Consider the following 15,644-nt stretch of genomic DNA (forward strand, 5'->3'; position numbering starts at 1 on the left):
CTCTCCTCCCAGGACTACTCCTCCTATTATAAACCTCTCCCCCCAGGTCTACTCCTCCTATTATCCTCCTCTCCCCCCAGGACTACTCCTCCTATTATACTCCTCTCCCCCCAGGACTACTCCTCCTATTATACTCCTCTCCCCCCAGGACTACTCCTCCTATTATTCTCCTCTCCCACCAGGACTACTCCTCCTATTATCCTCATCTCCCCCCAGGACTACTCCCTCTATTATACTCCTCTCCCCCCAGGACTACTCCTCCTATTATACTCCTCACCCCCCAGGACTACTCCTCCTATTATACTCCTCTCTCCCCAGGACTACTCCTCCTATTATACTACTCTCTCCCTAGGACTACTACTCCTATTATACCCCTCACCCCCCAGGACTACTACTCCTATTATACTCCTCTCTCCCCAGGACTACTCCTCCTATTATACTACTCTCTCCCTAGGACTACTCCCCCCATTATACTCCTCACCCCCCATGACTACTACTCCTATTATACTCCTCTCTCCCCAGGACTACTCCTCCAACACACACACACTGCACAAAACATACCTCCCCCCAAAACACCCCCCCCCCCCACACACACACACACACACACAAACCGCACAACACACCCAGCACCACAAACACACAGCACCACAGACACACAACGCTGCAGACATACAGCGCTCCACAAACAACGCAACACACACAACACACAAACAACACCGCTCTCACACCCCCCCACCCAGACAACACCCAGAACATTTACAGCGCCCTACACAAACACTTGGCAACTACACACAACAACTTTTATATATATATATATATATATATATATATATATATATATATATATATATATATATATATATATATATATATATATACATATATATATATAATACAAAAATCATACATTAACTACACAATAAATTCTAGAATACCCAATGCGTTAGGATCGGGCCACCTTCTAGTGTATATATATATAATTTACTTTTTTTTTTCATATCGTTTTTGGGAGTTTTTTACTGGTTTTGTTAGTCCCGTTAGGGTACTTGTACCTGCGATCATCTGATCACTTGTGCTATACATAGAAGTGCATAAGCTCTGCGGTGTATAGCGAAAATCACGGTCTATTGCCCCCAGCTAAACGCTAGCTATCACAGGAGACTCCTTATGACAAACATGGGGTCTTCAGCATTGGCATCCAGTAATCACATCATGGGTGCACCGGTGTGTGCATAGAATGGGGCCTGCTTGTGTTAAATACTACTGTCAGAAATTGACAGCGGCACGTTAACAGTCGTGGGCAGAGCTCCGCTACACCTGCAGCTCGTAGAGGCAGATGATGGCTTAATAATTCTACGTTTCAATCTCAGGTCAGTGGATAAGAAGCATTGATGCTAGTACCCAAGCAGTGGTCCCAGAAGAGAGGGGGTATTGATAGAATGATTGTGCCTGGTGAATTAGGGACAATCTGTAAACTCGGTTTTATTTTTTTAACTGAATTCTAATATTCCATGACTGGCCTTTTATAGTCTGCAGTTTTTGAAAAATGGAATTTTGTGCATCACTGTTTATTTCCACACACTTATGTATACATTTTCCCAATGTACAGTTGAAGGTAAACTCCCTACTAGTTATGGCCAGGAGCTGGAGAGCTGGTCCTTGTGTCAAGCCATCTCCTTGCTGAAGGATCAGGATAAGCTGTCTGAGGCCGAGGCGCTCTGCACCAAGGTAAAAGTGTAAACTTCCATATACACCATGTCTGATCATTGTCAGGGGGGCGGTGTGGCTCAACCCTTGAGTACAGAGATCTCAGAAACTACAGAGCCGATTCATCAGTTTGCACCAGAGATCTGATGTAAAAAATGTATGCTATGACGCAAAATTTCGTCATATGTTGTAGTTGCTCAAAAATGTTCAGACTTTTGCATTTTTACACTTTATGCAAAGTGGACAGGGGTTAGCACAGAGAGGCTAGGACAAATTCATAATCATTTCATTGTGCAGTCCAAATGTAAGGCGCAATTTCACTAGCAACATAGCCGCAATACACAGGCGACAGATGATACTATGAACCTTTCCTCTGAAGGCATTACATGCAATCTGTTTTTTCCGTTTTGTCTGATGAAGATTGAGTATTGCTGATCGAAACTTTACAGATCTTTATTTTGGATTACACAATAAATTTTGCATAACTCCATGAAGTAGTGCTGTGTTACTTACCTATTGCTACAGAAAGACAGAATGTGCACATGCCCGAAATTTGTCAGGAGCTGATGGTGGCGTCGTTCCTGCAAGTCATGTCAGGTGTGCATAGAGGAGAATGCGTGCGAGATGGGAGGCAGGACTAGTCCAGAAAAATAAATGTCCTGCTGAACTAGTCCTGAGTTATTTACATTATTCAAGAGTAGAAAAAAATTGATTTTAAAAGTATAGAGAAATCATAACGAAGGGAATTGTTATATTACAGAAATAGAAGGGCATAAGGACCTGATAGTAGTATAGGGGGCTATGATAGCTGGCCGGACCTTTAAAATAAAAAAAATGAAAATTATGACTTGGGCCTATGTGTTCTGTGTAATCCCTGATCTATTAGCCAAGCGGGACAATATTTGTTTACTGATCAGTAGAGCGAACCCGTCCCCTATTCTATGCTGCCATTACATATCTATCTATACATATTGTTATATACCCCTCAGTGTACGAATCTTTTGTTTGTATTCTCATGTCTAACATACATTATTAATATCTCCAATTAAAAGGGTTAGCTAGAAAATATAAATAAAACCATTAAATGTGATCAATATAAACTACTGCTCACGTGGTAATTTTTTTTTTTTTTTTTTGCTTAGGTGGTCCTGCTGGGCTTGATTTTTGCAGTGGTGACATACTGTACATGCTCATATGATTGCTGTAGTCATTGACTATCCCCAGACATTTCATGCTGTACATTTATTTATTTATTTTACTCATATAGTGCCATTAATTCCACAGTGCTGTACAGACATCATCATCATTGTCCACATTGAGGCTCACAATTTACAGTCCCTATCTGTATGTCTTTGAAATGTGGGAGGAAACCGGAGAACTCGGAGGAAACCCACACAAACACGGGGAGAACATACAAACTCCTTGCAGATGTTGTCCAGTGAGCCACCGTGCTGACCTTTGTACATTACCCCTGGAGTCAGTGATTGACTGCACCAGTCACATGTGCATAGGTGGCAAATCACCACTGCAAAAGTCAACTCGACCAGTAAGAGGCCACTAGAGCAATGAGGGATTTACCAGGCAAACTGTGAGTCAGTGTACCTGGAAGAATTCATGCAGTTTTGGAGGCAAAGGGTGGTCACACCCGATATTAATTTAAATCAGATTTCTGGTTTTTTTATATATATAATATATATATAAAATATTTACTGAATAAATAAATATATATATATAGTATATATATATAATATATAATATATATATATATATATATATATATATATATATCTATATATATAATTGCCTTATTCTGTCTGTCTGTCTGTCTGTCTTGCTCCAAAATTGTGTCCTTACGGTGACACAAAGCTGATTGGCCGCTGGGCTCGCCATGGCCCCGCCCCCCCGCACGGATTGGCCGGCCGCTCGCCCAGGCTCCGCCCCCCCACAGATTGGCCTCTCGCCCCGGCACCCTGCAGGCATTGGCAACTCGGCCACGCCCCGCCCCCCTCACGCAATGCACGCTAGCTCTGGCCCCGACCCCCATGCATTCCCCGAACCGACACGGACACGACTCCCAGGTGAGTACTGTACCCCCGGGAGCCCACATCAGCGTACGCCGCCAAACCAGCCGACACATACCCTCACATTGCTGGGGCTGGCCGGCGTATGCTGGTGTGGGCTCCCGTGCGAGCGGGGGACGAGATACGCTGGTAACCATGGTAGCATAGTTACCAGCGCATCAAGGTCCTGCAGCGGCGGAACATACACACACGCACACACATAACAGCACATACACACACACATCAGATCACACTCCCTCTCACACACACCTCACACACACATCACATCGCATCCACACACTCACAACATCCTGGGATATCGCTTGCTTCTCGGCGGCGATACTGTGCTGTGAGCTTCCAGGACCTGCCGGAGGATCACATGGCCAGAAGCATGTGGTATCTCCGGATGTTGTGAGTGTGAGCGCGTATGTGTAATATCGTCAATGTTTGTGTGCGTGAGTGTATGCGATCGGGTGTGTGTGAGTGTATGCGATCGGGTGTGTGTGTGTTTGTGTGAGTGTATGCGATCGGATCTGTGAGTGTCGGCAGAGGAGCATGGCGTGCTGGAGGAGGCTGGGAGGAGAGAGGCTGATCCTGGGGAAGGCTGGGATGGGGAGGCTGAGAGAAGAGAGGCTGATGCTGGGGGAGGCTGAGGCTGGGGTAGGCTGGGAGGAGAGAGGCTGATGCTGGGGACCGAAAAGGCTGATGCTGGGAGGAGAGAGGCTGATGCTGGGGAGAGAGAGGCTGATGCTGGGGGAGGCTGAGGCTGGGGTAGGCTGGGAGGAGAGAGGCTGATGCTGGGAGGAGAGAGGCTGATGCTGGGGGAGGCTGAGGCTGGGGTAGGCTGGGAGGAGAGAGGCTGATGCTGGGAAGAGAGAGGCTGATGCTGGGAGGAGAGAGGCTGATGCTGGGGGAGGCTGATGCTGGGGGAGGCTGAGGCTGGGGTAGGCTGGGAGGAGAGAGGCTGATGCTGGGGACAGAAAAGGCTGATGCTGGGAGGAGAGAGGCTGATGCTGGGAGGAGAGAGGCTGATACTGGGAGGAGAGAGGCTGATGCTGGGAGGAGAGAGGCTGATGCTGAGGGAGGCTGAGGCTGGGGTAGGCTGGGAGGAGAGAGGCTGATGCTGGGAGGAGAGAGGCTGATGCTGGGAGGAGAGAGGCTGATGCTAGGGACAGAAAAGGCTGATGCTGGGAGGAGAGAGGGTGATGCTGGGGACAGAAAAGGCTGATGCTGGGAGGAGAGAGGCTGATGCTGGGAGGAGAGAGGCTGATGCTGGGGGAGGCTGAGGCTGGGGTAGGCTGGGAGGAGAGAGGCTGATGCTGGGAAGAGAGAGGCTGATGCTGGGAGGAGAGAGGCTGATGCTGGGAGGAGAGAGGCTGATGCTGGGGGAGGCTGAGGCTGGGGGAGGCTGAGGCTGGGGTAGGCTGGGAGGAGAGAGGCTGATGCTGGGGACAGAAAAGGCTGATGCTGGGAGGAGAGAGGCTGATGCTGGGAGGAGAGAGGCTGATGCTGGGAGGAGAGAGGCTGATGCTGGGAGGAGAGAGGCTGATGCTGAGGGAGGCTGAGGCTGGGGTAGGCTGGGAGGAGAGAGGCTGATGCTGGGAGGAGAGAGGCTGATGCTGGGAGGAGAGAGGCTGATGCTAGGGACAGAAAAGGCTGATGCTGGGAGGAGAGAGGCTGATGCTGGGGACAGAAAAGGCTGATGCTGGGAGGAGAGAGGCTGATGCTGCGGGTAGAGAGGCTGATGCTGCGGGTAGAGAGGCTGATGCTGGGATGAGAGAGGCTGATGCTGGGAGGAGAGAGGCTGATGCTGGGAGGAGAGAGGCTGATGCTGGGGACAGAGAGGCTGATGCTGGGGACAGAGAGGCTGATGCTGGGAAGAGAGAGGCTGATGCTGCGGGTAGAGAGGCTGATGCTGGTGCAGCATGGGGGATGGAGCACGATGAGGTGTGCGCAGCATGGGGGATGGAGCACGTTTGGGAGTGCGCAGCATGGCGGATGGAGCACATTTGGGAGTGCGCAGCATGGCGGATGGAGCACGTTTGGGAGTGCGCAGCATGGCGGATGGAGCACGTTTGGGAGTGCGCAGCATGGTGGATGGAGCACGTTTGGGAGTGCGGAGTATGGCGGATGGAGCACGTTTCGGAGTGCGCAGCATGGCGGATGGAGCACGTTTGGGAGTGCGCAGCATGGTGGATGGAGCACGTTTGGGAGTGTGCAGCATGGCGGATGGAGCATGATGGGGAGTGCGCTGCATGGGGGATGGAGCACGATGGGGAGTGCGCTGCATGAGGGATGGAGCACGATGGGAAGTGCACACCTCCCCCCAACACACACACACACGCGCGCACTGCACAACACACCACAGACACACTGGGAACCACAAACAACTGCCCCACACACACAGACAACGCTGCACACACACAACACCCAACACACAAACACCACGGCACACACAAATATACGCACATACCGCACAACACACACATTGCACAAAACATACCTCCCCCCAAAACACACCACACACACACAAACCGCGCAACACACACACAACGCTACAGACACACAGCGCTCCACAAACAACGCAACACACGCAACACACATACAACACCGCTCTCACCCCCCACCACACCCAGACAACACCCAGAACATGTACAGCGCCCTACACAAACACTTGTTAACTACACACAACAGCATATATATATATATATATATATATATATAACAAAAATCATACATGAACTACACAATACGTAAATTCTAGAATACCCGATGCGTAGAATCGGGCCACCTTCTAGTATATATATAAAAGTATATATACAGAAACATACATCTATCTGTATGGGTAGATGTATGTTTCACAGTTTAAAATGACATTGTTCACTTACTTATTGTTCACTTACTTATTGATTTGTGAATGTTTCAGGGATTGCAGACCTGCCCCGACCAGGCATCCTTATTTCTGCTTTTAAGACAAGTTCAGTTCAAGCAGCTGCTGCTGTCCCAAGCGTCGTTACCTGAACCTGTCCTGGAGGAGCTGAAGAAGACTGTGATGTCTAACCCAAACTCACAGACAGCCTGGCATGTAAGTCTCATGAAATTCAGGGCAATGCCCAGCAGATGGCTGCCTTTCTGGCTAGTATCATTAGTGAATAATATGTTTTACCTACAAAAAGCCATACGATATTTTGTTCAACTAATAAGGTAGAATTAAAGGGAACCTGTCAGGCCCCCTATACCCTCCAACCCAGCAGCATTGGTACCTGTATGCCCAAATTCCCTGCCTAACCAGCCCTGCATAACGCTACTCACTAATATGAATGTTTCAAAAAACAACTTCTAAACCTCGCTGTTCTTATACTAATTAGGCCCTTAACTAGTTAAAGAGGCATCAGTTGCCCAAACTAGTCGACCCTCTTTTCATGTTATCAGACCCCTGAGGGCATGATAATATGATTTTCACAAGTCGGCGTCACCGTCAGCTATTGGAAATCTCACGCATGCGTGCAGTACATTTCAGCCGCATCAGTGCTCCTCTAAAGCAGGGTGAACACTTCCAGCTTTATTAGGCACATTGCGCATGACCTGAAGTACAGAAGACGGCACACATACACGTCTTCTGAACTTCCTGTCATGCACAGTGCACCTAATGAAACCGGGAAGCGCCCACCCTGCTCCTGAGGTGCATGATCGAGATTTCCATTAGCTGACGGTGATGCCTTGTTCATGGGTGTGATAGCATGGAAAGCTCCCTCAGGGGCGTGATAACATGAAAAGAGACCGTAGTCTGGGGAACTAATGCCCCTTCGATTAGTCAAGGACCTAATTAGCATAGAAACAGTGAGATTTGTAAGTCTTTTTTTTAAACATTCTTATTAGTGAATAGCATTATACAGTACTGGTTAGGGAGGGAATTTGGGCATACAGGTATCAATGCTGCTGGGTTGGTCGGCATAGAGGATCAGACAGGTTCCCTTTAAAGGAATCCTGTCACAAGCTGCTGCCACCGCCAGTAAGCTCTTATATACAGTATTCTAAAATGCTGTATATAAGAGCCTAGGTCGCTCTGTATAATGCAAAAAAAGACCTGTACTATACTCACCTGCAGGGCAGTCGGGTGCAATGGGCATTGCTGGTCTTGGGTCTGGCTCCTCCTTTATCCTGTGCAGTTGTCATCCTCCTTCACAGCTCCATGTGGATGACGCATCCTACGTCATCCACACAAAATAGTGATGTATCGGTCGTGAACAATCCGACACTAAGATCCGGCTCCCTGCTGTGACCAACAGGAGCCGGATCACCAGTGAGAGCCACTAAAATCTCTAAACGGCTCTTTTCGCCACTGAAACCCCGCCCACCGTGGCTAAACTCCGCCTACTCAACAATCTAATTGGTCACTTGTAAGTGGGCGGGGTTTAGCCGCGGGTGGGCGGGGTTTTGTCAGCGTTACTATAATCTTAAATATGTGTTCACCTGGGGTGAACACATATTTAATAAGGAGCCTAGAACGATCTGAAAGATCCGGCTCTTTTTGGTGAGCGGAGCCATGGGAACCGGATCACCAAAAAGAGCCGGACTGCCCATCACTAACACAACAAAGACCTCCACTGTGCTGCTGCACATGTGCACTTTGATCTACCCTGCTGAGGGCAGACCAAAGTACTGCAATGCGTAGGCTAAGGTCAAAGACCGCATGGACACTACAATATTTTGATCTGCCCTCAGCAAGACAGATGAAAGTGCACTTGCGCAGGAGTGTAGTGGAGGCCTCTGTGTGGATAACATAGGACACGTCATCCACATGGAGCTGTGAAGGAGGACGGCAACTGCACAGGGTAAAGGAGGCGCCAGACCCGAGACCAAAGATGCCCATAGGACCTGACTGCCCCGCAGGTGAGTATAGCAAAGGTCTTTTTTTTTCGTTATACAGAGCGACCTGGGCACTTATATAGAGTATAATGCAGTATAGCCGTGCTTACTCCTGGTGACAGGTGACAAGTTCCCTTTAAGTCTGAAAATTAATATGGCAGGACTTGCTTATTTCCTCCTGTGGGGCATTAATCTCCAGGCCGCAGGTAAGCACTACCCAGTTATTGAACATCCCTCCATATGAGCTTCAACACTTTCATCTTCCTTGATAATTATGTCCCTATCAATCTCAGTGCTCTGTATCTGATATTCCGTATGTCACTGGGTTATCTGGTTCGATTTCTGCTGTCAGCTACTGTCAAGTGCTCAATACACATCAGAGCAATTTCGGCAAGTCCGGCCACCATCTAATATGTATTGGGACCTTCCATCTCTCAAACAACAGATACTTTTGGAGAGCAATAAACTGCTGCTATAGATGTCTTCTCATTGCCTTCATCCTCCTTATACAGAACACATGCTCAGCTGTCTGATATATGTGGCCACCTTAAAGGGTTGGTCACTACTGGAAACCCTTTAATACCTCCAATTTCCCAAAATAAAATGTAAAAAATTCCTACTTTGCTCCCAAACTAGCGCTGCCCTTTTGGTCACGGCACAGAGATGTGTCTCCGGTTTATCACAAGACAATATGTCACTTGAGCTCTTCATGTGATTAGCAGCCACTGATTGACTGCAGCCTTCTGTGTTCCATCAACATCAGAGGCACGGGGCTGGTCTGAGAGGTAAAGATTTTTTTTTTTCTCTTCTGCAGTCTGATGATATTGAGAAGGGGATATTGAGTGGTGGCAAACTTTCTGATCACATGCCCCGTCTTGATCCTTTCATTTGTAATGTCTTGCTTCTGCAAGCTAACGAAAGGAATATGAGCCTGGCTGACATCATGTGATGATTCCTAATAGGTTTTAGTTGTAACTTTACGCGATTGCATGCACTTAATCATGTAATTCATCAGATAAGACGTCCATCCACTTTTCGGAGCCTACGTCTTGTCACCTATTTTTCTTTGTCGCTCCATTGGGAGACCCAGACAATTGGGTGTATAGCTTCTGCCTCCAGAGGCCACACAAAGTACTACACTTTAAAAAGTGTAACCCCTCCCTTCTGCCTATACACCCTCCCGTGCATCACGGGCTCCTCAGTTTTATGCTTTGTGTGGAAGTAGGCACACATCCACTCATGCATTCTCATTTTAGTTATATCGGTTGGAAGAAAAGTGGGCCCCCACGGGGCCCCCGGCATGTTCCCTTCTCACCCCACTACGTCGGCGGTGCTGTTAAGGTTGAGGTACCCATTGTGGGTACAAAGGCCGGAGCCTCATGCCGTCTCCTTCACCATCCCTTAGCGGCTCTGGGAGAAGTGGGATCCTGAGCGGTCATCCATTCACTGGGACCATGCTCCCTCCGCAGCCCCTGTGGGAATCTGTCGGACAGGAGTTTATTTATCTTCAGGGACCGGGCCCTGCATCACTAAGGTACTCTGTATACCCATGGGGGATGTGCATGGAGCGCCTTCATCCCGGACGCTGCAGCAGCTGCTTATTTATGACGGCCGGCGGACTTCCGCGCCGACCGCGCCTGTTTGTCGGCCGCGGTCTTAAATTTAGTCCCCGGCTTCAATTGCGGCCTAGTAGCAAAACTCCCGCCCCCGGGCCTGTCTATCAGGGGTAAGGGCGGGCCTGCCGACCTGACGTCGGTTGTGAGGGCCGGAGCATCCTGTATGTCTCCTCCCCCCTCACTGATCACTGTGGGGACTCCAGATTCCCGCACTTTTCTAGCGCCGCCCACGGCCCCACTCCTCCCCAGAGAGCTCCGGCAGCCATTTTTTTGGCATTCTGCCTGTGGAGGATTTCCAGGAAAGAGCTCTGCAACGCTGGGAGACCTAAGGCAGGGAATCTGGAGGACACACACTCCGCTTTTTAGCGGTCGGTAAGCCACACCGGTCACCCGGTGCTGGCCCCCTTAGGGTGCCGGAATAGATACTATATATATATTATATATTTCTGTTTGGTCGGGCTGTATACCCTTTCCCATATACCCTCAGTGATCACTCTCCTAGGAGACAACAGCATGTCGTCCACAAGGAGCAAGGGTGCCAAGGCACAGGATTATTTTGCGTCCTGTACCTCTTGTGCGGCTAAGTTACCTGCGGGTTCCACCTACCCTCACTGTGAGCAATGCTCAACCGCTGTTTTACTTGCTCAGCCGGAGCCTCGGTCACTAGTGGGCCCCTCGGCTCAGGTAGAACCCCTTGCTCCCCCTGTCCAGGCGGCAGGGACAGAGTTTGCAGTTTTTGCTGAAAAACTATCTGAATCACTCTCACAATCCATGGCTCAGTCTATGGACAAATGGTCTGCCAAGCTGCTTGAAGCTTTGCAGTCCAGACCGGTCCTTCCACAGGCCCCGGGCCCTGTTGGTTCTTCGCCTCCAGGCCCCTCTCTGTCCGCGCCGCAGCACGTTCCCAGGGGGGTCCTAGGTCTCATGTGGAGGACTCCGGCCCGGACCACAGTCCCAGACCGGCCAAGCGGGCCCGCTGGGAATCCCAGCTTGAGGACTCTCTGGAGGACGAGGCGGACGTCGCAGCTCAGGGCTCTGAACCTGACGTTGCTCTCAATCTTGATACACCTGACGGGGACGCCATAGTAAATGACCTTATCTCGTCCATCAACCAGGTGTTAGATATATCTCCCCCGCCGCCACCTGTAGAGGAGTCGACTTCTCAGCAGGAGAAACACCAGTTTCGGTTCCCTAAATGTACGCGGAGTGCGTTTTTCGATCACTCTAACTTCAGAGATGCTGTCCAGAAGCCCAGAGCAGTTCCGGACAAGCGCTTTACTAAGCGCCTTACTGACACACGTTACCCCTTCCCCTCTGTCGTAGTTAAGGGTTGGGCTCAATGTCCCAAGGTGGATCCCCCAGTCTCCAGATTGGCGGCTAGATCTGTGGTATCGGTTGCAGATGGCTCATCTCTAAAGGATGCCACTGACAGGCAGATAGAGCTCCTGGTGAAGTCCATCTATGAGGCCACGGGCGCGTCTTTTGCCCCGGCCTTTGCAGCCGTGTGGGCACTCCAAGCTATCTCAGCTTGTCTGGCTGAGATTAATGCTGTCACACGCAATTCTGCTCCGCAAGTTGCGTCTTTGACTTCTCAAGCGTCAGCTTTTTCTTCCTACGCCATGAACGCAGTCCTAGACTCTGCTAGCCGTACAGCTGTGGCATCCGCTAACTCTGTGGCAGTCCGCAGGGCCATGTGGCTGCGCGAATGGAAGGCAGACTCGGCTTCCAAGAGGTTCTTAACCGGTTTGCCGTTTTCTGGCGACCGCTTGTTTGGCGAACGATTGGATGAGATTATTAAGGAATCCAAGGGAAAGGACTCCTCCTTACCCCAGTCCAAACCGAAGAGACCTCAGCAACGGAAAATACAATCGAGGTTTCGGTCCTTTCGTCCCTCCGCCAAGCCCCAAACCTCTTCGTCCAACAGGCCGGAGAAAGGCCAGAGGAACTCCTATGCGTGGCGGTCCAAGTCACGCCCCCAAAAGGCCGCAGGAAGCACTGCTTCCAAGGCGGCCTCCTCATGACTCTCGGCATCCCCGAACCGCATCCTCGGTCGGTGGCAGGCTCTCCCGCTTTTGCGACGCCTGGTGGCCACATGTTCAAGACCGATGGGTGAGAGACATTCTGTCTCACGGTTACAGGATAGAGTTCAGCTCTCGTCCCCCGACTCGTTTCTTCAGAACCTCTCCGCCCCCCGAGCGAGCCGATGCACTTTTTCAGGCGGTGAACGCTCTGAAGACAGAAGGAGTTGTGTTCCCTGTTCCCCCCCAGGAACATGGTCGCGGCTTTTACTCCAACTTGTTTGTGGTGCCAAAGAAGGACGGCTCGTTCCGTCCCGTTCTGGACCTCAAACTGCTCAACAGACATGTGAGCACCAGACGGTTTCGAATGGAATCTCTCCGCTCGGTCATCGCTTCAACGTCACAAGGAGACTTCCTAGCATCGATCGACATCAAGGATACTTATCTCCATGTGCCGATCGCACCCGAACATCAACGCTTTCTGCGTTTCGTCATCTGGAACGAACACCTTCAGTTCGTGGCTTTGCCTTTCGGCCTGGCGACAGCCCCAAGGGTGTTCACCAAGGTCATGGCATCTGTTGTGGCGGTCCTGCATTCTCAGGGCCACTCGGTGATTCCCTACTTGGACGATCTTCTGGTCAGGGCACCCTCTCAGATGGCATGTCAAAACAGCCTTTCCGTCGCTCTGGCGACTCTCCAGCAGTTCGGGTGGATCATCAACTTCCCCAAATCCAAGTTGACACCGACCCAATCACTGACGTACCTTGGGATGGAGTTTCATACTCAGTCAGCAGTAGTCATGCTACCGCTGGACAAACAGCTTTCGCTGCAGGCAGGGGTGCAATCTCTTCTTCGGGGTCAGTCGCACCCCTTGAGGCGCCTCATGCACTTCCTGGGGAAGATGGTGGCAGCAATGGAGGCAGTGCCCTTCGCGCAATTCCATCTGCGGCCACTCCAGTGGGACATTCTCCACAAATGGGACAGGAGGTCGACTTCCCTCGACAGGAACGTCTCTCTTTCCCTTGCAACCAAGACGTCACTTCAGTGGTGGCTCCTTCCCAACTCTCTGTCGCAGGGAAAATCCTTCCTACCCCCCACCTGGGCTGTGGTCACCACGGACGCGAGCCTGTCAGGGTGGGGGGCGGTTTTTCTTCACCACAGGGCTCAGGGAACCTGGACTCCGATAGAGTCATCCCTTCAGATCAATATTCTGGAGATAAGGGCAGTGTATCTAGCCCTATTGGCCTTTCATTGGTGGCTGGAGGGCAGGCAGATCCGGATCCAGTCGGACAACGCCACTGCCGTCGCATACATCAACCACCAAGGCGGCACTCGCAGTCGTCAAGCCTTCCAGGAAGTCCGACGGATTCTGCAGTGGGTGGAAGCCACAGCTTCCACCATCTCCGCAGTTCACATCCCGGGCGTAGAAAACTGGGAAGCAGATTTTCTCAGTCGACAGGGCATGGACGCGGGAGAATGGTCTCTTCACCCAGACGTGTTTCGAGAGATCTGTCGCCGCTGGGGAACGCCGGACGTCGATCTCATGGCGTCACGGCACAACAACAAAGTCCCGGCATTCATGACCCGGTCTCAAGATCACAGAGCTCTGGCGGCGGACGCATTAGTTCAGGATTGGTCGCAGTTTCGACTGCCCTATGTATTTCCTCCTCTGGCGATGCTGCCCAGAGTGTTGCGCAAAATCAGGTCCGACTGTCGTCGCGCCATTCTCGTCGCCCCAGATTGGCCGAGGCGGTCGTGGTACCCGGATCTGTGGCATCTCACGGTGGGTCAACCGTGGGCGCTCCCAGACCGCCCAGACTTGCTGTCACAAGGGCCGTTTTTCCATCTGAATTCTGCGGCCCTCAACCTGACTGTGTGGCCATTGAGTCCTGGCTCCTAGCGTCCTCAGGGTTATCTCAAGATGTCATTGCCACTATGAGACAGGCCAGGAAACCAACGTCCGCCAAGATCTATCACAGGTCTTGGAGGATCTTCTTATCCTGGTGCTCTGATAATGGTTTTTCTCACTGGCCCTTTGCCTTACCCACTTTTCTTTCATTCCTTCAATCCGGAATGGACAAGGGTTTGTCTCTCGGCTCTCTCAAGGGCCAAGTATCGGCGCTATCCGTATTTTTTCAAAAGCGTCTAGCCAGGCTTCCGCAGGTCCGCACGTTCTTGCAGGGAGTTTGCCACATAGTCCCACCTTACAAGCGTCCACTGGAACCCTGGGATCTTAACAGGGTGCTAACGGCTCTTCAGAAACCACCTTTCGAGCCGCTGCGGGATGTCTCTTTATCACGTCTTTCGCAGAAGGTGGCATTTCTAGTGGCAGTTACATCGCTCCGTAGAGTGTCGGAGCTGGCAGCGCTGTCATGCAAAGCCCCCTTCCTGGTTTTTCACCAGGATAAGGTGGTTCTGCGTCCGGTCCCGGAATTTCTCCCTAAGGTGGTATCCCCTTTTCATCTTAATCAGGATATCTCATTACCTTCATTTTGCCCTCATCCAATTCACCAATGTGAAAAGGATTTGCACTCATTAGATCTGGTGAGAGCACTCCGGCTCTACGTGTCTCGCACGGCGCCCTTGCGCCGTTCAGATGCCCTCTTTGTCCTTGTCGCTGGCCAGCGTAAGGGATCGCAGGCTTCCAAGTCAACTTTGGCTCGGTGGATCAAAGAACCGATTCTTGAAGCCTACCGTTCTTCTGGGCTTCCGCTTCCTTTGGGGCTGAAAGCCCATTCTACCAGAGCCGTGGGTGCGTCCTGGGCATTGCGGCACCGGGCTACGGCTCAGCAGGTGTGTCAGGCAGCTACCTGGTCTAGTCTGCACACTTTCACGAAACACTATCAGGTGCATACCTATGCTTCGGCAGACGCCAGTCTAGGTAGGCTAGTCCTTCAGGCGGCGGTTGCCCACCTGTAAGAGGGGGTCGTTTTCGACTCTTTTTTATCGAGGTATTCTTTTACCCACCCAGGGACTGCTTTTGGACGTCCCAATTGTCTGGGTCTCCCAATGGAGCGACAAAGAAGAAGGGAATTTTGTTTACTTACCGTAAATTCCTTTTCTTCTAGCTCCTATTGGGAGACCCAGCACCCGCCCCTGTTCCCTTCGGGCTGTTTGTTCTTTTGTGTACACATGTTGTTCATGTTCAATTGTTTCTTTTGGTTCATGGTTTCAGTTCTCCGAACATCCTTCGGATTGAATTTACCTTAGACCAATTTATAAGTTTCCTCCTTCCTGCTTTTGCACCAAAACTGAGGAGCCCGTGATGCACGGGAGGGTGTATAGGCAGAGGGGAGGGGTTACACTTTTTAAAGTGTAGTACTTTGTGTGGCCTCCGGAGGCAGAAGCTATACACCCAATTGTCTGGGTCTCCC

General features: G+C 50.7%; 1 protein-coding gene across 2 annotated transcripts in view; it reads left to right on the forward strand.

Annotated features, from left to right (window-relative positions):
* The window catches only part of SKIC3 (SKI3 subunit of superkiller complex), a 269,270-nt gene that overhangs the window by 222,805 nt on the left and 30,821 nt on the right, over positions 1 to 15,644 (forward strand). For both annotated transcript variants that reach the window (XM_075325084.1, XM_075325085.1), the window contains exons 36-37: positions 1,610 to 1,728; positions 6,694 to 6,852. In XM_075325084.1, the coding sequence (XP_075181199.1) occupies positions 1,610 to 1,728; positions 6,694 to 6,852 (278 nt within the window). The remainder of the gene's footprint in view (positions 1 to 1,609; positions 1,729 to 6,693; positions 6,853 to 15,644) is intronic.

The sequence above is a fragment of the Anomaloglossus baeobatrachus genome, chromosome 1 (genome assembly GCF_048569485.1).
Source record: "Anomaloglossus baeobatrachus isolate aAnoBae1 chromosome 1, aAnoBae1.hap1, whole genome shotgun sequence".
Lineage (NCBI taxonomy): Eukaryota > Metazoa > Chordata > Amphibia > Anura > Aromobatidae > Anomaloglossus > Anomaloglossus baeobatrachus.